This window comes from Protomyctophum parallelum (assembly GCF_964188405.1).
Source record: "Protomyctophum parallelum genome assembly, chromosome: 3".
Taxonomy (NCBI): domain Eukaryota; kingdom Metazoa; phylum Chordata; class Actinopteri; order Myctophiformes; family Myctophidae; genus Protomyctophum; species Protomyctophum parallelum.
In genome coordinates this window covers 27,658,004-27,679,679 of record NC_139698.1, presented here as the reverse complement: position 1 = coordinate 27,679,679, position 21,676 = coordinate 27,658,004, and the positions used below count along the sequence as shown (strand labels likewise).

The 21,676-nt window shown below is 43.5% G+C and overlaps 2 protein-coding genes across 2 annotated transcripts; one reads left to right on the top strand and one right to left on the bottom strand.

Annotated features, from left to right (window-relative positions):
* Positions 1 to 5,200: 5,200 nt before the first annotated feature.
* On the top strand, positions 5,201 to 6,463 carry nr0b2a (nuclear receptor subfamily 0, group B, member 2a; the record flags this gene model as incomplete). Its single annotated transcript, XM_083761006.1, has 2 exons — positions 5,201 to 5,942; positions 6,222 to 6,463. Exons 1-2 carry the CDS (start codon positions 5,408 to 5,410, stop codon positions 6,461 to 6,463), a joined length of 777 nt encoding a protein of 258 aa, XP_083617132.1. The 5' UTR covers positions 5,201 to 5,407.
* A 4,118-nt stretch (positions 6,464 to 10,581) lies between these two features.
* On the bottom strand, positions 10,582 to 19,560 carry kdf1a (keratinocyte differentiation factor 1a). The gene is made up of 3 exons (XM_083762317.1): positions 18,494 to 19,560; positions 13,708 to 13,782; positions 10,582 to 10,917 (listed from the first exon to the last, which is right to left on the bottom strand). Exons 1-3 carry the CDS (start codon positions 19,554 to 19,556, stop codon positions 10,841 to 10,843), a joined length of 1,215 nt encoding a protein of 404 aa, XP_083618443.1. The 5' UTR covers positions 19,557 to 19,560; the 3' UTR covers positions 10,582 to 10,840.
* Positions 19,561 to 21,676: the final 2,116 nt, after the last annotated feature.

The window sequence follows — 21,676 nt, the reverse complement described above, 5'->3', positions numbered from 1 at the left end:
ACTCTGGGACTGTTCAAATGATGCTAGAGCAGTGTTTCTCAGACTTTATGGAGACTTTATATTTTATTTATTTCAACAACCCCCAAAACAGAAAGAGACTTGTAAGCCGGGTCAATTTAGAACCCCCCAAAGAATGCGACCTTTGCGGAGGGCCCCTGCCTGGACCCCACTTTGAGAGCCACTGCAATAGAGCAACAACCAAAAAGGCAGACACAATCGTTTTGGTGACTGGTGCTGCCAGTTGTGTCTCACATATAATCTCTTTATTGCGGTCATTCACCCGGGTGTGACCTTGACTCCACAGTGCTCTGTTTTCAATATTACAGAACTTGAATCGCTTTAGCAAAGGTGATAGCGTTGTAACATTGAGCTTCTTGTGGCGTATGTATCCATAGCTTTATGATTGTAGTATTGCATCCCCTGACATCCATAGAACACTAAAATATCATGACCAGAGGGACTCGGTGAGGATTCTCCATTTGTTTATTTAGCACAATAATAAAGTAATTAGCTTATCAGTATAAAACCTTGGTGCTAGGCACAGAAAAGATAACCGGGCAGATCAGCAACAGTGCTTAAGAAGGGGGACTTATGGCAAAATAACAACCTCGAGGCAGAAAACCCCCTTGAAAACATTTCCCGTTGATGATGTAATGCTTAAGACCTCTATTTTTCAGCACCGCATCCAGTATGTCCCTGCCTAGCATACAGGATTAAACACTTGCAAGGCCTTCCCTTCTGTTCCTCGTCATATCAAATCTTCGATGACATCTATACATTTATTGAAATAAATTTAAACAAGTTATGTTATAAAGAATATATATTTTCGTTTCAGTTTTCTGATGGTGGACTACAGGAGGCAGAGGAGAGAGCTTTAATCCTGTCAAATCTCCTCAGTGGGTTGACCAATCCATCTGAAATTGATGAGCGTTGAACCAATGGCATAATGCAGGGATTTATTAGCATTTCCAGTGATCTTTCACTCAATTAAGACTCCTTTTCCATTCACATTCATTGATCTCCTCAAAGGGTTGACCAGTCGATCTGACGTTGTACATGGGCTTTGCTCATTGGCACCTGACGATCTGATTGATAAATGGGATCGGGGATGTGCAGTCTTTGGGTTCTGTCTGTATGTAGTTTGATGAGTACACCGGTATGGACCAGTATAAATACAAAAATCTAAAACTGAATAATCTAGTTCTCCATTGGTACACCCATTCAGTGAATATTTAAAGGGATATATTTCACTTTCAAAAACATTTTGGGTCATTTTATCATCTACTCAGGCTTTTGTGAACACCCCAGAGATTTTGGTGACTCATACTACCCTTTTTCTTTTCAATTATTCAATTAAATTTAAAAATTAATTGCGTATTGGGAGGGCAGTATTAGTCACTATCAGTTAAAATGAGCCACATTTGTTTTGTAAATGAAATATCCCTTGAATCAGTACCTACCAAGGCGTTACCATCTCTAGGATAGTTCAATGATGTTTTGCAATATTGTAAGACACCATGTTAAGTTTTAAGATGTATTTTTATTTTTTTGCATACAATTATGAATAATACTGGTGACGTTAATGTTTCTCTTTTTTTAGTAGGCTAAACATAACAGGTTTAACATAAACGGAATCAAAGGACAGTATATTTAGCAGAGAAAACAACAAGGTCAAGGTCTTGTTGACTGTCATGATAGAACTAAATTCCCATTGATGATGTAATGTCTAAGAACTGTTTCTTCAGTTTCTCAGCCCACACAAGTCCCTTCATGGCATTATATAGGTTGAATTAATAGTTGCTTTCCCTCCTGTTCCTCTCCTATGCTGCCTCAGGTGAATTCTAATCTTAGCTGACAGCTGTGGCTACATTCTGCCATGTGTACAATAGTGTTTCTATTGAAACAAGTTCTACCAGTGGCAACAACCCACAGTTAAATCGCTGAGTTATGCAATGTTCATTTTAACTTCCGTTTCCTGTGTCCACTGATAATGTATGGACTCACTGAGTCACAAAACACTAGTTCTTTTAGCACATAATGTACTGTGATGTATAAATGCACATGAGCTCCTCGCACAGTTCCAATGTCATCATCGGCCGGATTGTGACGATAGATAAACCTTCATTGACTCAGTGGTGGAAGAAGTACTCACATTTTTTACTTAAAGTACCAATACCATCATGTAGAAATACTTTGTTACATGTAAAAGGTCCATGTATTAAAAATGTACAACAAAAGTACAAAAGTATTGGTGCCAAACCATTAAAGGGATATTTCACTTTCAAATAAAATAAACCTCAAAGAGATATATTTAAAAAGGAAATGAAAAAAGCCCCCTCACCAGTGTTAATGTTGTTGTATAAGACAAAGACTAAAAGACTATATATTTTGATATTTAGTCGACTAAGACTAGACAATTAAAGACTAAACGATTTCAGATGACTAAATAGGACTAAATCAGAATTTACTGTCAAAATACTGTCAAAAGACTATAAGACTAAGATTTTGATATTTAGTTGACTAACACTAAACAATTTCAGATGACTGAGGTGTTATTCAAAAGACTAAATCAGAAGTCAAAATTAACACTGCAATATCAGTCACTAGAACCAACCAAGGATGAATGAATATAATCTATCATGGTTAAAATGGAGTTTGAAGTTGCAAAAAATGTTTGAAAGTAGTCATTGTGCACAATATACCATTTCACACGTTTCCAAATGCATAAAAATCCCCAATAACAGAACTACTACAAGCTCAAAACGTGTGGCTTTGCGATGCATTGTGAGCTTGTAGATCGGCTATTTTCAAATAGCCATGGCCATGGCCACATGTGCCTGGTGCACGTTTTTAAATTACCATGTGCGTACAGGCCAGGGCCTACAGTTGAATCTCTGAGATTGAGTCCTCTCCGATAAGGCGAGGCACGTTTATTTATATGTGTTTTACATAAAAGATTATATATTACATAGAGAGAGAGAGAGAAAACTTTAAAGGACTCCCTGCTCGCCCAGCAGTCTGCTGTCACCTAGGTGGATGCGTGCACGTGACCTCGCCCTCAGGCGTTACCGTGTGTGTGTGTGTGCTGTTAGTGCTGCAGTGGTCAATGTGTGTGGGTGTGTGTGTGTGTGTGTGTGTGTGTGTGTGAGAGAGAAACAGCAGAGTCAATAGGTCATATTCTCCAAATCAGTGTCAGCTGCCGGGGTGAATGGGTCATGCTCATAAATACATACAGACCCTACACTGGCTCAATGGGTGGTGCTCATACATACAGACATACATACGAAGTCACTTAATGGAGGCGGTTGGCACAGCTCAAAAATAATCTAGGTACAGTCAGTGATTCTCAAAGTGTGGTCCAGTGACCCTCAGTGAGTGTTCCTTGAGGCCTATAATCATGTATAGGCCTCAAGGAACACTCACTGAGGGTCACTGGATTTTATATTTGATATAAAGTGCCTTTATCCAAGGCGATTTACAGAGATTGTGCATTACATTCACACACTCACACCGATGCCGTAGGAAAACGCATGCAAGGCACCAACCTGCACATTGGGAGCAATTAGGGGTTCAGAGTCTTACTGTATGTAATGCACTTTGAATTGCATCGTTATTGAAATGTTCTATAGGCCTACAAATAAACGTGCCTCGCCTTATCGAGGAGGACTTAATCTCAGAGATAATTTAAAAAAAATGTACAGTGACATGTACAGACTATCCTCCAAATGAGTGAACGATGAGATTCCATGGCATGCCATGTTCTTCCTTTAAAGGACATATAATTGGTCCTCGCTAATGTTCATGATAAAATACCAAAAGAAATTTCAACTGGGTCTGTCTCATAGGAGGGCCGGGGGAAGTTCAGAAACCCATTTTCTTTTGAGTGGTGCAACCACTACCTTACGAAGCTATGTATGTCCGTGGGTGGCTGGCTGGCTGTGTCCGTCCCTGGCTGGGTCTGTCCGAGCACAAAAATTGCGTTTGGATGATTTTCACAACCAAGTGTCAATGTTGCGCAGCCTCACACTCACACTCACACACACACACACACACACATATATATTAACTGTATATATGATGATTTTGGGTGTGACAGTACAGTACAGTGACAATACAGTACAGTACAGGCTACTACAGGGACCCCCTGGGGTCCCCCACACGGTAACTCTGTCATTCCTCAACAGTTTCGGACGCAGGGCGGCTCGCCGGAACCGGGCCGGCACCCTGGGCGTGTTCCTGTGGGTCTGGAACTTCCAGGGACCCCCGGGGGACCCCCACACGGAGTTGCACCACTCACTTCACACGGGTGTGATTTTTTAAGAATATTTACATTTTTATTATCGTGAGAACGATGGCTTCCATTTTCGCATTGCAACTTTTCAGGAATAGAAAGCCTGCCGTTTCTATTAGCTTGGATTCCCCAAGGGTATCTGAACTGCCCACAGCCCTCCTATGAGACACAGACCGAGTAGAAAAACATGGTGCCATTTTGGTTCATTAGTGAGGACCAATAATATGAAGATAGGTTGAAAAGTGGTCCTTTAAAGATATGTTTTGCATGCATTGACAGGAAACAGGGAGAGATGGGGAGAGACACGCAGCAAAGGTCATCGGGATCGGGACTCAAACCCACAACGCGCTGTCAGGCTACACTGGAGCCTATAGGTGCTACTTCAGCTGTCCTGCCCAGCATGCCATTCTGTAAGTAGACATATCGTGCATATGTATGATCATAGTGTCTTACAGTTTTCCATGAGAGATGATGACATAAGTCATATTTATTGTGGCGAATCATAATTGTAGATTTGGAATAGACTGTCAATAAATTCGTAAGTGTTTTGCCAAGGAGGACCACTGGCAAGTTGGCAACCCACAGATTGGGTATCACTGAACATATATTTAATATTTAAAAAGAAGGGTTGGCTATATACAGTATGCCTCAAGGACTTAACTTGTAGGTCATTGCCCCCTTCTTGGCTTTGGCCTCGTTCCACCTCTGTCGGTGTGAGCTGGCAGTGTGCGTTGGCTGATTACCTCTGCAGTCCTTGGTAGCTTGGTACTGCCTGGGTTAATGACACAGGCTCAGAGATAAGGCCCACCGCACCTGATATCCAGGGCATTTCTCCAGCAGTTCCTCTTTCATTGAGGAAAGCTTATCTTACTTCCCAGGGATTGCTCATAGTCAGTTGCTCTGCAATACAGTGAGTTGTTTTTCACGGAGGAGTATTGACAAGTCAAGGTCCACCAAGGCTGGGGAGGGTTGGTCTTATAAATAGAGGCATCACAGCATACAGAGGCACCAGTAGCCTGCAGACGGAGACCTCGACATAGTGAGAGGACAGTAGCATTTGAGCTGAATTCAGAGTTTTAAACCGCAGCAACTGCACCGATCTCTACAGGCCTCGACATGGAGAAGGGGTGTCACTGCTCGGATCACAGCGATCAACACTCAAACGCCATCCTCTACAACATCCTGAGCCGAAGGGATAGCGGCACCTGCAATCAAAACAACAATAACTACAACTCAAAACCACACGGGTGCAATTGTGAGACGCGGCGGACAGTTTGTTTGAAAAGGCCGTCTGACATTTGCCAGGAAGCCTCTGCGGTCCTGGTTAAAACCATTCATTTCATGAAGAGCTTGCCCGCGTTCAACCAGCTCCCACCAAACGACCAGTTTTCGCTCCTCAAGAGCTGCTGGGCTCCGCTCTTCATCCTGGGTCTGGCCCAGGAAGGTGTGGACTTTGAGGTGATCGACAGCCCCGCCGACAGCATGCTGAAGAAGATCCTGCTCAACTGCAAAGAGAACTCTGAGACGGACAGAGAGCAGCCCACCATGGCCGGCGTCAGCAAGCTCAAGTCCTGCCTCAAGAAGTTCTGGAGTTTGGATCTGAGTCCCAAGGAATATGCTTACCTCAAAGGGACCATCATATTCAACCCAGGTTAGTGTTCATCTGCTGGCGTGAACGAATTAATCTCGTCTTGATTTAATCCCTCGACAATCACTCAAGATTCTTTCATTTTCCTCCGTGTGCAGTATTGCGATTGATTCATTGACCGTTTTATAGACAAAAATCCCATTACATTAAGAACATAATTATATTTGTATACAGTATGTCAAAAGGATAAAACACAAAAAAGGCCCAATTGCTTCCTTTACGACCACAATGGGGGTCCTATCAAATGTTTTGTCACTTACATATTTTGCCGTCTTCTTCCAGACGTACCAGACTTGAAGGCGTCCGTGTTCGTGGAGTGCTTGCAGCAGGAGGCCCACAATGCCCTGAAGGAGGTGGTCCAGCCCCTCCATCCGTGGGACGAGGGCCGCTTCGCCCGTGTCCTCCTCAGCGCCTCCTCGCTGCAGAGCATCACGCACGGCCTGGTCACGGAGCTCTTCTTCAGGCCCGTCATCGGACAGACCAACCTGCTGGAGCTGCTGGTCGACATGCTGTTCTACAGATGATGAAGAGCATTTAAACGATGTCCATCATGGTGCTGGTCACTTCTTAACCACTTAAACCCCCAGCATCCTTTATTGTGGGTAAAGCGAACCCCCACATTAACATAAAACAGACAATACACTATCATAGAGGCCTGAGGGACTCCGCTCAGCCACATGGGGTTTAAGTGGTTAAAATGTCTCCCGGGACAGTTTCAAGAACAGACTTTAGTATGGGCTGAGAAGTTGAGAGCTTGTTCGGACAATAGCTCCTCATGAATAGAAGAAACTTGGGTCAAGTGTGGACTGCACAAATAAGCACTGATGGTATTGGAGAGACAAAATAAATAATGTGAACTGAATACACATTAACAAATTGTTTTCCTTTGCTGAAGCAGAAATATGAATTAGGATTAGAATGAAGGTCATTGGTACATATTTCCATTTGCTGTGGCACATGTTCCAAAATGTTCTGCTCAGTACAAACAGACTGGTAATGGTGTTATACTGAACGTACATTAGGTGTGCTTGAATGTTAATGTTTTGTAAGCATCTACGGAATCCCCCCTTTTTTTCAAATAAATATATTTTTGTTACAATAACTGTCTTTCTCAATGTTTGAAAACGCATCACAGGGAGCCATAGTAAAAATAACAACAACGAGATAGCACAGAATATAACGGTATATATCTTTGAGCGCATCCACATGATATTACTAACCCTCATTTAAGACACACTACATGGTGTGAAGTGAACTAATACAAGTCAAAATGGCTAATTATATATTAGAGATTAGACTCTAATGGAAAGAAAAGTGCTCAATGCTTTATGCAAAAGGTACAGTACATGGTGATGTTTGGAGATAATTAAAACTGATAAAAAGCCTTAACTGACTGGCTAGTTATTTAAAAGACAATATGGTTCGGATGCAGAACTATAGCAAAGTCAGGAGGACATTTCTTTGTTTGCTTCTTTTGTAAAAATCTATACATTATATTGAGTTCAACCACTTTAATCTTATGTACATTTGGCTATTTGGGAAAGCCAATTTACAGCTCACTCGCATTCTTGAGAACCTCTATAGTTTAGCTCACACTGGCATGTAATCTGCTGCAACCGGTAGTCCCTCACTCAGCACATGTGTCAGTGTCACACACACAGAGTCAATGACACAGAGGTGAATGACTCCACACAAGACACCCTGCCGGCTGTGAGCTCAGTGTCATGAACTCCGCTATTGGCCTATTAACTGTCCTTGTATCAGACTGATACAGAAGCATGGCTGGAGAAAGGAAAAAAACACGCTCGGGAATATCGGCTAAAACACGACTTTGCATTAAAGTTGATTGTGAGGGCATTCCTTGGGAATATTGGCCAGCGGTGGCTGTCTCCACTTTAGGGAAAATGTGTCATTATTGTGAATAGAAAGAGGTACATTTGTTTTTGTCTGCGTTTCAGTGATGCTTTGTCTCCCTCTTGAGGTGGTTATTCACCTGTGTTTGCTAAGTCTACCAGCAACTAACAGTGGCAAGCAAACCTGGGAGAGAAGAAAGAAAGAGGTTCACTTTAGTTCCGTTTAATCTAGTTTTCAAATACAACTAGATTAAACATAGTGAGCGGTGCGCTGTAAATGCAATGCTTTTACATGCAGGGGGAGAAACATTTCCATGCCTAATGAAATGTTTAAAAAGTTAAACTGCCTGACTAACTGGCTTCTTTAGATACTGTAGTGTATATAAAGTAGTATATTTAAACAGGTCATTACATTTTGTCCTTTACCAGGGCTTTTAGTTGTGAAAGAGACAGCGCTTTTGCATGATATCACATACAGGTAAAACAGGAATGTGGTAGAAGGGGCAGGGAGCCAGGAGCGTGGGGGGGGGGGGGGGGGGGTACTGCCACACACACACACACACACACACACACACACACACACACACACACACACACACAAGACAGCAAATGAAGGACTGTGTATCAGGACTTTAAGACTCTGAAAAGAGAAGCTCACCCAAAATCATAGTTTGGAACTTTCTCCAGCGATTCCTTTTTGCCCCGGTGTGTGTAATAGATGATGACAAAGAACAAACCCCAGGATTTTATTTCCTTTTCTTTTGTTGGAACCAGCCAAACGAGTTCCTCTCTTTCTGCTGATGGCGGAGAAAGCCTGCCTCCTGCAACAGGGTGACCTCCGGGGGGAAGAACAGAACAGCCTGACTGACAGCCAGCAGAAGTCTTAGGCCTCGTACCGGTTATACTTAGTCATTACGCAGTGGTGGAAAAAGTACTCACCATTTTTTTTACATAGGTAAAAGTATCCATACTGCAATCGTACCGTTACAAATAAAAACCCGGAAATTCAAAATGTACTCGAGTAAAAGCACATTTTGGTATATTGTATCAAAATGTTCTTCAAAAGTAGAAAGTACTGGTTTTGCAGAATGTTACACAACTTTACTTCAAATGTATACATTATTTTGAAAATAGCAGATGATGTGACACATTGTGAGCTTGTCGATCTGCTATTTCAAATCTTTGAATATATATTCTCTCAGAGCGAACGCTTTTAACTCAAATCTTAATCTGGAACTACATATTTTCAGATGGGGATCCACGGCCAAATACAGATCATTCTGGGGGTCCTTGACATGAAAAAGGTTGAGCAACACATGGAAACATAGGACGATTCTAAAAAAATATCTTCTAAATCCTAACCTGAGGTCTAAATGGGTTAAATACAGGGCATTTTATTTATTTATATTGTGGTTAAGTAACTGTGCCACTTTTACCTAAGCAAAAGATCTGAGCAACCTTGGCAGGGGAATAGCCGGAAAATAGCCGATGCACAAGTTCAGCACATGTCATGTTGCGAGTCATCCTGAGCTTGTAGATCGGCTATTTTCTGCACGCTTCACTGGCACCTGATCAAGTATGAATCAGGGCTTCAATGGTGTCTGGAGCAAGCGGACAGGAAATCACAGGTGTTGCAACAACATCAACACACAGAGCTCTTTAGACAACACATTAGCTAGGGCTCATGAGGACAGCTAGGGATGAGGCTTGTTGTGTCAGTATGTCGTCTGTCCAGTCCACAATTCCGTAGACTTCATAAAAATATTTGTAATAGCTAAAAGAGACAAACGACTGTTACGACTGTGATTCCAGTGAGTGTACCTAACTAAGCTGCATCATATGGGAATAGACAAAGTTGAAACCTTATCAAGCGTGAAAGGGCCTTTCATACTAAAAAAATGGATGGCAGACTTCACGACACAGCTAATAGTTCACCGTTGTAAACTACGGTATATACGTTTCATAGCGGTGAATGGTATCGTTTCGTGCTTGCCGCGACCAAAAACAGATGTGCAAATATTTTCTTCCTTTTTTTTATTTTCATAAAAAGTAAGACTTTAAAGTGAATACTTTTTAAAGGTGACCCGATGCCGTGCGTAAATGGTCTAAACAGCCCAGTAACAATGACTTTAAAAAATATATATGTACATCATAATATGGCTTCTGAAAAACATCCTCAGACAAAACGACAGGATTAACCCTGCCGGTTTAAGGAAGTCCAAATGGAAGATATCATTCATCCCATACAAAAACTCACACACATTCACTTGCATATAAACAAACTCAACTCACTCACTCTTAAACAACTCAGAACACGGACGGTAAAATGTTTTCATATCAGTCTCTCTATCTCATGGCCTAAGCTACAGTTGCATGGAGTGTTCACCCATTGCTTTTTACAGCACAGAGTGACAGGACACCGCTAGTATAACAATTTAAAACCACTTGCAAAATAGCATGCAAATAGATGCCGAAAAAAAGATCAACTCTCTTATCTAAAAAAAGAAAAACGGAAGGAAAAACAATCCCTTTGTCGTCCATATGTCTGTGCAGAAGTAGACTATTTTGTAGGAGAGATAGGGGGCTGCCGGTCGGGGTCATGCAAGCATGACCGTCACGGAGCCACCTCTTGTGACACTACACTGTAGGTGTGAGTGAGTGTGACTCACACAGAGGTCTGTGAATTTCAAGGACAGTTCGCTGTAGCAGATATTGTCATGACAGGAGGACCGCAGAACGAGGTCGGGAGGGAGAGCTCACATTCAAATGAAACAACAGTACATGTAGAAGGTGCTCCGGTCGGTAACAACATTACTCCTGTTTAAAGAAACAACAGTACATGTGGTAGAAGGTGCTCCGATCGGTAACAACAGTACATGTGGTAGAAGGTGCTCCGGTCGGTAACAACATTACTCCTTTTAACGGGCGGGCCAGTTCAGATGACAGCAGAGGAATGAAGCCGGTCCATCGTCCAGCTGTTTACCGTCACATGGTTTGTCCAGCTGGTTACAGCCTGCCCCCCCCCCCCCCCCCCCCCCCTCCAGCTGTTCACAGTACATAGAGCAGGGGAGCGCCAGAGGAGTCTGTCTCAGTCTCATGGTGATAGGCCGTACTGGAGGAATAGGCTGCAAGGGAGGACATTAAACAACTATTAACACACTTTAAGCCCAATATTCCTTCTTGCACGACGAATAGCGAGAACAGACCATCAAATATTAGCACACGGCACGTTGCGAGCTTGTGCTTTTTTTCCGTTATGCCACTTTTGGAAAATGTTGCATATGACATTCCTACATATTATGACATACCCAAAATAGGGACACTAGGTTGAAAGGACTTTAAGAACATAGAACACTGCACCCATTCTAAAAGAACGTGTTTGTGTATAGGTATTAGGTAATAATAATTATTTCCTCTTTTGACGATTTGACCCATTTCTACCCTGTATTGTTCTTTCCTCTCCTGCTCTTACTCTACTTCTTTCTCATGAAAACAGGGAATAATGAAGGAATTTCACACACTTCTTTACACCTGTAACCCTGTGATGTGACATTAAAAAAACCCAACAACAACCATATCTCACAATTCAAAACAACGCATCATTCAGAAGTGGTGCGTGTAAGAGCATTATGACGACAGTTGCAGAGTTTTAACCCGAGAACACCTGGCACATTCCCAGGCCAAAGATTGTGAGAAGATAAACGTGGTGTACCCTCATTCAAAAGACAACGTAACCGGATACGCCTACCCTTTTTTTAACAGGGTTGCCAGTGAACAAACGAGAAAAAGGCTTCCCGTTTGCACGGTTAGCTCGTCTCGTAACCCGAGTTGTTCGCTAAATTACTTAATAAACCACAAGGACATTATTATGTGGCAAGTATTTAATGTGACCTGATCCGCTGGTCTAGTGAGGGATGAAGTCCCCCATCTCTCCTCCTCCTCCTACTCCCCCCAGAGGGGAAACGGTGGTTTGGGTGATGGGTGTAAGGTGTTGGGTGGCAGAGGGGACTAGCTAATGGGAGAGGGTTTGCAATACTTGGGAGAAAAGAAAAAAAAAGAGAGAGTGAGGAATGTGGGGACTTTACTCTTCCAGCAGTCACATCAAAGCCAGGTATGCCACTGGAAAGCAGAGAAGAGTTGAGAAAACGCCTGCAGCTGCAGGCAGCCGGTACAATAGAGCGAGCATGAGGAGATGTTGGGTCTCTCAGGACTGTTCACTCGGAGAGGTTAAACTTGATTTATGCTACTTTGCATGCCGTAAATCTCTCTAGGTGACGGTCGTCCTCAGACGAGCCCTCCATCGTTGCTTCCAGTCATCCCGGTTCCCCATACATCTGGCCAGCTCGTTGGTGCTTTGCGCTCTGGGTCTTTCTTAAATAGTAGATCTAATAGGACCATGATGGTAAAGCTATTGAGCTTGTTGATTCATTTTATCGTCACGTATGCTCTCCCGGTCTCCCAGACTAACATGCCTCTGTTCTACATTGGGACTTATGTGCCAACAGGTTTACCTGCTGTAAGTAAGCCTTGTCGAGCCATGTGGCCCATAGGGCAGGAGCCGCCTGTTTCTTTAGCGTGAGGCAGCTTGATGTACACGTCCTGGACATTATGCTAGTACTGTGGGTTGGACCCAATGCCTTTTCAGAGTCTTTGGTATGACCCAGCCAGGGATTGAACTCTGACCTCCCAGTCTCAGGGCCAACACTAACAACAAGGCTGCTGCGACCTACTGTAGCTACAGTTAAGAACGGGGGCGTCAACCCAACATTTTGACAGGGCAAAATCTGCAAATATTTTGTATTTATTTATAAATAAAGATTTCCTATCAGTTGCCAGCTGCTGAATCTGTCTTGAGAGATGAACCTGACATCTGCATTTGACACATACTGTATATTCATCAAAGACTTTGGAGCGACTCTTTTTTTGTAATCTTCCACTTTACATTAAAGGGAAATACTGTATATTTCTTTAGAGAATTTCAATTCTTTGTGCCGTTATGGTTATTGAAAATGACACTTATTCACTAGCTGCGGCCACTCAACTTAAAAAAATACTTCTTCTGTATCAATTACACACCTCATGAAGCCTTGAATTCATGGACATTTCTTTTTTGTTTTTGTCACATTCCTAAGCCAATCATTTTATGACCGGCACTCAATGGAGTCTCTTCCAGTCAAAGTTTTGGCTTGGTAAAAAAAAAAGACTTCATAGGGTGTGTAATTGATAGAAAATAAGTATTTTTTTGGTTGAACTACTCCTTTAAGGGGCATGAATTCAATATGAACACATCACATATCAATTCTAATTAACTGTAGATGGTAAATGCATCAGCCATATATAGAGCCTTTTATCCAAAGCACTGTACAATGTGCATTACATTCACCCACACAGAAACCATGCAGGGCAGCAACCTGCTCATCTGGAGCAATTAGGAGTTCAGTGGACACTTCGGCCTAGTTGGCACATGTTAGAAAGAGGGAATGCTGCTCTTCTAAACTCTTTGACACACACACACACACACACACACACACACACACACACACACACACACACACACACACACACACACACACACACACACACACACACACACACACACACACACACACACACACACACACACACACACACACACACACACACCTTGATGAAAGGCTTTAAAATGTAGCTTTTGTGTGGAGCGGGTGCTTTATGACACAAACTAGAATAATATGTTTGAACAATCATATAAAATGATCATATGTATGTACTATTGTACTGTATGTGTGCTGCATGTACGTACACATTTGTCATTCCTCTGTACAATGAACATCACTAATGACCCGACGACCCCAATAAAGAAGAATGCGTTTGGCTACTGCGAGCACACGTTGTGGAATGAAGGGGCCTCCCTCCGTCCGTCCTCAGTCACTTACTTCTCTCACTGTAGTGTCTCATCTTCCTGGCCAGTTCATCCGACGACGTCTCCGCCGACACCTTGACATCAGGCACTGTGACGGGGAAGAGCAGAATCAGCTTTATTGTCACGTCACAGGTGTGACACGGTAAAACTAATTGGGTGAAATTCGTTTTCGTGCATAATTCCCAATTCCCCGATACCACCCTTAAGTACTCTCCGACACTCTGACCCGTCACCGCGAGTACCAAATGAATGAATTCAACGGGAGCAAGTCTGACCCAACACTGCAGCAAATCGCCAAAAACAGCTGATCTACAAGCATATTAATGACAACTGAGTGTAGCTCGGAGTTCGATCTGCCTCTATAAGAAAAAGGGATCAAAATAAGTGGTTACTCAACAAAAATAAAAAGTACTCATATCGGTACTCGGTATCAGCGAGTACTAAAGATTCGTAGCGCGCGCTACGAGCTTGTAGGTCTGAACCACTGACATAGAAACATAGCTTTTTCAGAAAACTGTCAGGATGTAGAAGACATTTTTAGAATCTGATCTCAGGTCAAAATGGGTTAAAAAAAAAGCTGACATTCAAGCTTAAAGTGCGTCACTTCAACTCCATGCCACGCATCTTTGCACATCTGCTATTTTTCCACATTTCTGAAAACTCTCGAAACAACAACTGATTTACAAGACCTCAGGTCTTAATGGGTTAATGTGCACCGTCCCGTCCAAATAAACTTAAAAACAAGTATGGGGGACACTGGGGGAACAAGAAGATGTGGGCATGACGAACCGAGCAGTTTTAGATCGAGTGTAGTAGATGTGCGACTTTGGGCTGTCATACTCACAATACACTTTACGTACTTATTTCCCCCCCCCCTCTGTTTTCTTTACCGTACCCTATGCACAACCCACTTTGACCAACTCCAATTGAACAATAATTATACGCTTTTTCTTCCTCCTCCGTGAAATCGGCAGGGATTTGCAGCTAAAAAGTGTGCAGCAGCAGACAAAACAGCTTCAGCCGCGTTCCACAAGAAGAACAGAACACATGCATTAGTCATTATGTGTGAAGACAGGTGACATGATTGGCATATCTGGTATGTTGGACAGGGTGGAGAGTAAGACTAAAGGTATTAAATAGTTGTACTGTAGCTAGGCTTTGTTATGACGCGGTAGGTAGGATATCGTATAGCAAAGTAACTCAAATGCCCATCCCTACTCCAGTGTCACAAGTCCCGTTCTGTATTTTCGAGGTGGCATTCTTTCATTTAAAGTACATACTAATGTACCGCGTGTTCCATCTATTCATTTGATAGGTCGGGGGCATAATCTAATTCATGCCGACATGCACGGGTTTGCGGTAGTTTAATTGATTACATTTGGTAACACTGGTTTCTTTCTAAATTGGTCTGAAAAAGCACCTATCAGGAGACCAGAAGGGGAGGTAAATGTAATGTTCCCATCTTTTTTGTGCATACTGTATACTGTATAGTGTTTGTATTTGTTGATGACATGTATTATTGTGTTAATTGTGTATGCCATGTTGATGGATTGAATACACAGGATGACTACAATGGAAACAAGTCCACAGGATTGTTTTTGTGTTATGCTTTTAGCTTCAGTGTCTTACTGTAAACGTGCCGTTTGCATTTCTGACCAATACATTATTCAATCAATCTAATTTAGTTATGGGACTCGCGGTGATTTCACCACAGCACTAAGCTGTCAATCTGTCCTCGATGCGAAGCAGCAAGCGTGGAAGTCCGTGGTCAGACAATGGTCTGCCCCAACCCCATGTGAAATGCACTCCCCAGCTAGTACATTCCACAGTTTTTGATTTTATTCCTTCGTCTTAGTGTTTTCCCCCTTAATAAAGTTGTTTTAGTTGTTTTGTGTGGTGTAAAGCACATTTAAGTATTCATATAGACACTGAAGACACTTCATATAGGCATTGCTGCACTTGTTTATCTGTTGGATTTGGATATTAAGTAGCCTTTGATTTGAAAAACATAATGAAGTGTCTCAGCCCTGCGGTCGCTTTCTCGCCTTCTGGGGGTGCCTTTAAGGTGTCTTACTGGTAGTATGGTTACGGTTAGGGTAAGGGTCTGGGGGTGCCTTTAAGGTGTCTTACTGGTAGCATGGTTAAGGTTAGGGTAAGGGTCTGGGGGTGCCTTTAAGGTGTCTTACTGGTAGCATGGTTAAGGTTAGGGTAAGGGTCTGGGGGTGCTCACCATTGCACTCCCTTTACTGAAACCATAGGAAACCGATGGTTCAGTATCCACTTATTTCTCTACATTCTGAACCCATTTAAGACCTGAGGCCGATTCTACAAATGCCTTCTAAACCAGTAGTTCTCAAGCTTTCAAGATTTTTCCAAAATATTCCAAAATAGCAGATGTACAAGCTCACTTGTACATCTGCTATTTTTGAATAGCCAACACAAAAATATAAAGTGACACAGATGGTTTCCCGGTTTTAATGGGTTAAAAAAAAGCTTAAAAAGGACCATTTCACCCATTTTCATTTGGTAATTGGTCATCACTAGGGCTGGGTATTGCCTACAACCTCACGATTGATATCCCACCATACGATATGTATCGCTATACGCGTCGATTTTGAATAATTATGTCAATATGTCATACTTACTTTAGCGGCACCACAGATTGCCGACGTTTTGACAAATATACTATTAGAAAATAAAACATTTCCAATCCAAATCAATTTCAACAATAATAATTGAAATAAATAATGTTTTGGTGGATAAATGCAAAATATGTAATCATATACATATAACTGTCAGGCAGAAACTGACGCCGATATTTATTTATTTATTTTTAAAGCTGCGTCACACACACAGCATTTCCTGGCATATAGATATCATATGGTAGACTATCAAAAAGATTATCAGGATGCTCATTATAAGATAATTTTCTGTCTACTCTGTCTGTCTGTCAGAGGTGGGCTGTGGACAGGTCAGAAACCTGCCTACCAATCACACCATCAGTGGGCAGGTTTCGTCATTTCTTTCTTTTCTTTTCTATTAATGCATGAACAATGGCTTCTAGTGGAGCATGATGAGGCTTCCAGGAAGAGAAAGGCTATAGAATAGATTCTATTGTCTTGCAGGTAGGCAGGTTGAGCATTATTGCAGACTAATTATTATGAAGATACGGTTGAAAGTGGATGAAGTACTCCTTTACCAAAACGAAAATGGAGGAGCGTTATGTAAACAAGTCTTACAAGTGCGTTTTAACAGTGGGAGAACAGTAAAAAATAATTATATATAATTATATATAATAAATTATAATAATTATTATAATTATGGCGCTTTTCCAAGTGCTCAAAGCGCTTTAAATTGCTTAATTCATTCATACATTGACTCGGCGATAGAAATCTCTTAGTGGGCGTTCCTGCTGTCATTACCTATGTCCTCGTATTGGTGGTATGGAGGGTAAACAAAGCAAATGATTGGCTATCTCCGGACGATGTCGTCCAAAGATAAAACATTTTCATTTTTTCGGGCGACGTTCCTCCGCCCACTATTACTATCGCCGGTAGTTGTCCCAAATAACAAATGAAATAAATAACGCACTTCCGGAAAATTCTACAAACTGTTAATACAATTTTCAAATCAATCAATAACTGTTTTTACGCTGGATGAAAAGGAGCCATCTATATTAATACGGTCTGCTTACAAAAAAGAAAAATCACTACTATGCTCATAGCCCATGAGCTGTAGTAGTGAATTCTTCATAGCTGCTTTACGAGAGGTAGCGCTTTTGCATTTATCAGTAGCCTAATGAGCAAAACAATTTGTGCAGAAGGACTATATACGAATCTGAAAAGGATAAATAAAAGTATGCTTTTCATCGTGTTTAAATTGATCCTCACCACCGGCTGTTTGTGTTCATTCTATCGTCTTCATTTGCTGTCATTTTGTTAATCTTTTTGTTAACCCATTCTGAACGGGAACCCCTTTTGGTGTTTTAACTAAGCACTATGTTATACTTTAGCTATTGAAAAATAGCAGATCCACGCTACGAGCTTGTAGGTCTGCTATTTTTAAAAAATCGTAAAAATGCGGCACAAATCTTTGAATATATATTCTTTCAGAAGACTTTTTTTTTATTTCGACGTCAGGCCTAAATGGGGTAATTGTTCTACTAAAAACGTGCCGTTTCGCACCACGTTTTGAACTTGTGGATCTGCTACTTTTGATGCTTTTGTGTGACGCTGCAGTATGATGAAGTAGGGTATTCATTTACTAAAGATAAGATGTGAAGATAAGGTTTCTGCCCGACAGCTGCTATATGTAATGATGAATGCAGTGCAGTGTGTTATTATGCGTTAAATACATTCATTCATGGTGGCAGTGGCAGGCAGCAAGGTAAGGATGGGTCGATAATCGTTAGTATCATGATAAGTTATAACAGAAACACTCACAATGATATCGTGGAGATTTAAATCTACCGTGAAATTGTCCTCGGTCACGCACTAGGAATGAGCTTTTGTTGAGCTGCAAATTCAGCACCACTTAAACCCTCTATAATTGAATAAAACCGACCTGTAGATAGTCTATTTTTGGCGAATGTTCTCCCCAGAATATGGATGCTGGGGAGGGGGGGGGGGGTTCAAGTGGTTTAACAAAAGTGGCAAGTATATATTAAGTATATTTGATTAAAATCGTTAACCATAATATTTTTTACCACAGCAATAGTGACATGTAGTCTTCATAATGGTCCCAACATGCCGTCCCCTACAGCAGAGTGCGTAGGTGGAGTGTGTGTGTGTGTGACTTACTGTCGCTGCTGTACGTGATGGTCATGGTTTCGTTGCCGCTGTCAGGAAGGGTCCCGTCGCTCCGGCCGTTATTGTTGTGCCGCGTGGCCTGCGCTGTGTTCTTGTTCCTCTTGCCCTTGCGCGTGCTGATGCGGATGACGCCGTGCACCAGCTTGCACTCGGCCTCCTGCTCCTCCAGGTTGTAGTCCTGGGCGATGCTGTAGATCAGCTCGCTGATCTCGTTGGTCTTGGTCTGGAACGAGGAGTCCGAGGTGCACTTGGCCAGCTGGTCGATCTGGTGCAGCTTGTAGAGCTCCAGCAGCTTCTTGGTGATCAGCGAGTCGATGTCGGTGCCCGCGTCGCTCAGGTCGTCCAGGTCCAGGTCCTCCCGCGAGTACAGGCTGGTGTTGCTGATCGGCCGCTGCTGCGGGCTCTCGCCCTTCTTCCCGCCGGCCGCGGCGCGGCGCGGCGCCGAGTCCGGCGGGTAGTGCCTCGGATAGACCACGGTCTGGCCCCCGATGCGCACGTCCGGGTACCGGAAGCTGTCGCCGGCGAGCTTGGCGGCCTTGGTCGGCTTGCCGGACGGCTCGAGGGGGACGCCGCAGGTGGGGTTGGACACCGCCATGCCGTTGGCGGGGTGCGCCTCGCAGCCCGCCTTGGACGGGTGGTCCGTGGAGCTCTCGTTGACGGGCAGGCAGGGCTCCCGGCTGCCGTAGAAACCGCAGGTCAGCACGCAGCAGATAAGCGCCCGGCAGCCGCTCCAGCCCATGGAGGCGCACGAGCCGCAGGCGTGTCTGCCGCCGGCCGCCGTGTCCGCCGAGCCGGGGATGAAGCCGATGGTCTCGGAGCCCCGGCCGTTGGCGTTCCGCGGGTGCCCCCCCCCCCTGTGGCCGTGCTTGGACTCGGAGCAGTGGTGGGGGTGGTGGTTCCCGCCGGGGGGGTGGTGGTTCCCGCCGGGGTGGGGGTGGTCCCGCGTCCGCTGCTCGCCGTGGTGGTCCTTGTAGGAGTCCTGGCTGGTGCCGCTGTCCCTGGACACAGTTCGACCCTGGCGGTACGCGCCACCCGCCCTGGAGCTGGAGTGCATTCTGGCGGCCCTGTGTCGAGCCCAGGGAGGGATCAGAGAACCCGAGACCTGGTGGTGTGGGAGCATGATGGACAAGAACAGAATCTGAATACACTTCATTATCGTCACATCACAGCTTTTTACAGGTGTAAAGAAGTGGGTCCAAAGATAGGAAGGAAACAGGCCAAAATATATGTACATATACACATTTAGACAGCAAATATTAGGGACAAGGGTCCCCCCCCCCATAAATGGGGCTAGACCTAGGCCTAGGGCCTATGAAATGGAAACAAGACAGCAAGGACTTTGTTGTGCTATCCCTTTGAGTGTTTGACTGTACTCTGTTGCTGTTTAAACATTCTGTCTAATAAACTATTCAATCAAACAAACCAACCTGTAAGGGCCCATACATTTCGGGTTTTTTTTTCTTTTCACCAGACTACACGCACACGCACACACACACACACACACACACACACACACACACACACACGAGGGGGATATGGGGGCTGCAGCCCTTAGCCATGCAACTAACCTCCCATGACATGATGACATGTTGTAAGTCATCATGCAGGAATGGAGTGTAAACAACTCGGACAGAAAAGCATTCCTAGTGTGTGATTTTCATCTTTCCCGTAAGTAGTATGTAAACGCTGTGAATGTGATATTCTTTTTGGCCCGATCTGTCGCACCCATAAAGAGAGCTTAATTGTTTGTCTGCTAGCTAAACATCTGGTGGACACAAGGTATAGAGGCTTATATTATAAGCAACAACAAAAAGAAAAAACAAACCACCATTCAACGCAACGCGTTTCAAGACAGGTGTTGACTGGATCGGAAACTTACCGCATACGAAGAAACCTTTTTGGGCGGTTGTTGTTTTTATTTGCTTTTTTTTTTTTTTTGATTGCTTATTCAAAACCCGTTTTCAAAACTTTTGACCAGCGACAGAAAAGAAAAGAAAGAAAACCACGGAAGTGTCCGAGTGGAAAACACTTATTGTCTAGTTCTTCTTAGTAGTAGTCGCGCTGGGAAAGAAAGAAACACGGGGACGGCTTTCGACGGCTTGAACTGTCCCCAGAATGGTTGAGTTGTAGTTTTCTTGTTTTAGTGCGTGTTTTTACGCCCTCATCTCGTCCCGCTCGGCGTTGTGTTCCGTCTCCTTATGGTGGATTGTGATGTATAGTGTTGTTGTTGCAGTGTGTGTAACCTTCCTACCAGAAGTGTTTGGTTATTACCTGCGGCTACAGGTTATTCCAAAATCCTGCACCCACCCACACAGGTAAGGCATGATGATGACGGCATGACGCTGCTGGCTAGTGGGCGGATGCACGCACTGCATGCAGAGGCTTGTTGTGGGGAGTGTAAAAATGTTGCGCGCACCGAAAACAGCGGATCTGCAAGCTCACAGCCCGTCGCTGTGGCGACGCGCTGTGAGTTTGCAGATCCGCTGTTTTCGGTGCGCGCAATGACGCACACCAATTGCGCGCAACGAGAACAACAGATTCAGAGTCGTTTTCCTTGAATTTGCCGATGGGTTCCCAGGTGAGCCGTCTAGCTTTCTTATAGGGTATATATATCTGTGGAGTGCCCAGCCTTCCTGGTGCCCACTCTTCCAAGCTGCCCAGTTTTCCCTAGTGCCCAGAATGTTTTGGAGCACACAATTTCCTGTTACCATTACAAATAAAAGTCCTGTATTCAAAAATATGCTCAATTAAGTAAAGTATTGGACAAATACATCTTAAATTGGGGATCCTTGATATGAAAATGTTTGAGGACCACTGGTTTAAACAAGAAGAAACAATCCCAAATAAGCAACTACACTTTAGAAACAAGGTCCCAAAAAACATAACCCATAGAAAAACAAGCCCAAAGTCGCTTATATAAGCAGACATGGCAACACTGGTTGGAGTTGGTAGTTTGGTACTCAAGGACACTTCAACAGTGAGTGTTGATTATTCACTGGCCCCAGAGGCATAGCGTGTAGCCGCTTGGGAATCGGAAGTTTTCCGGTTTGATCCCTAGCTCCTCTCTGGGTTAGTGCAGAGGTGTCCTTGAGCAAGGCACTAGTGGCAGCCATTTGGTGGTGGTTTCCCATAGAGATTTCCAAGAATATTTATATAAATTATTTTAAGCATATT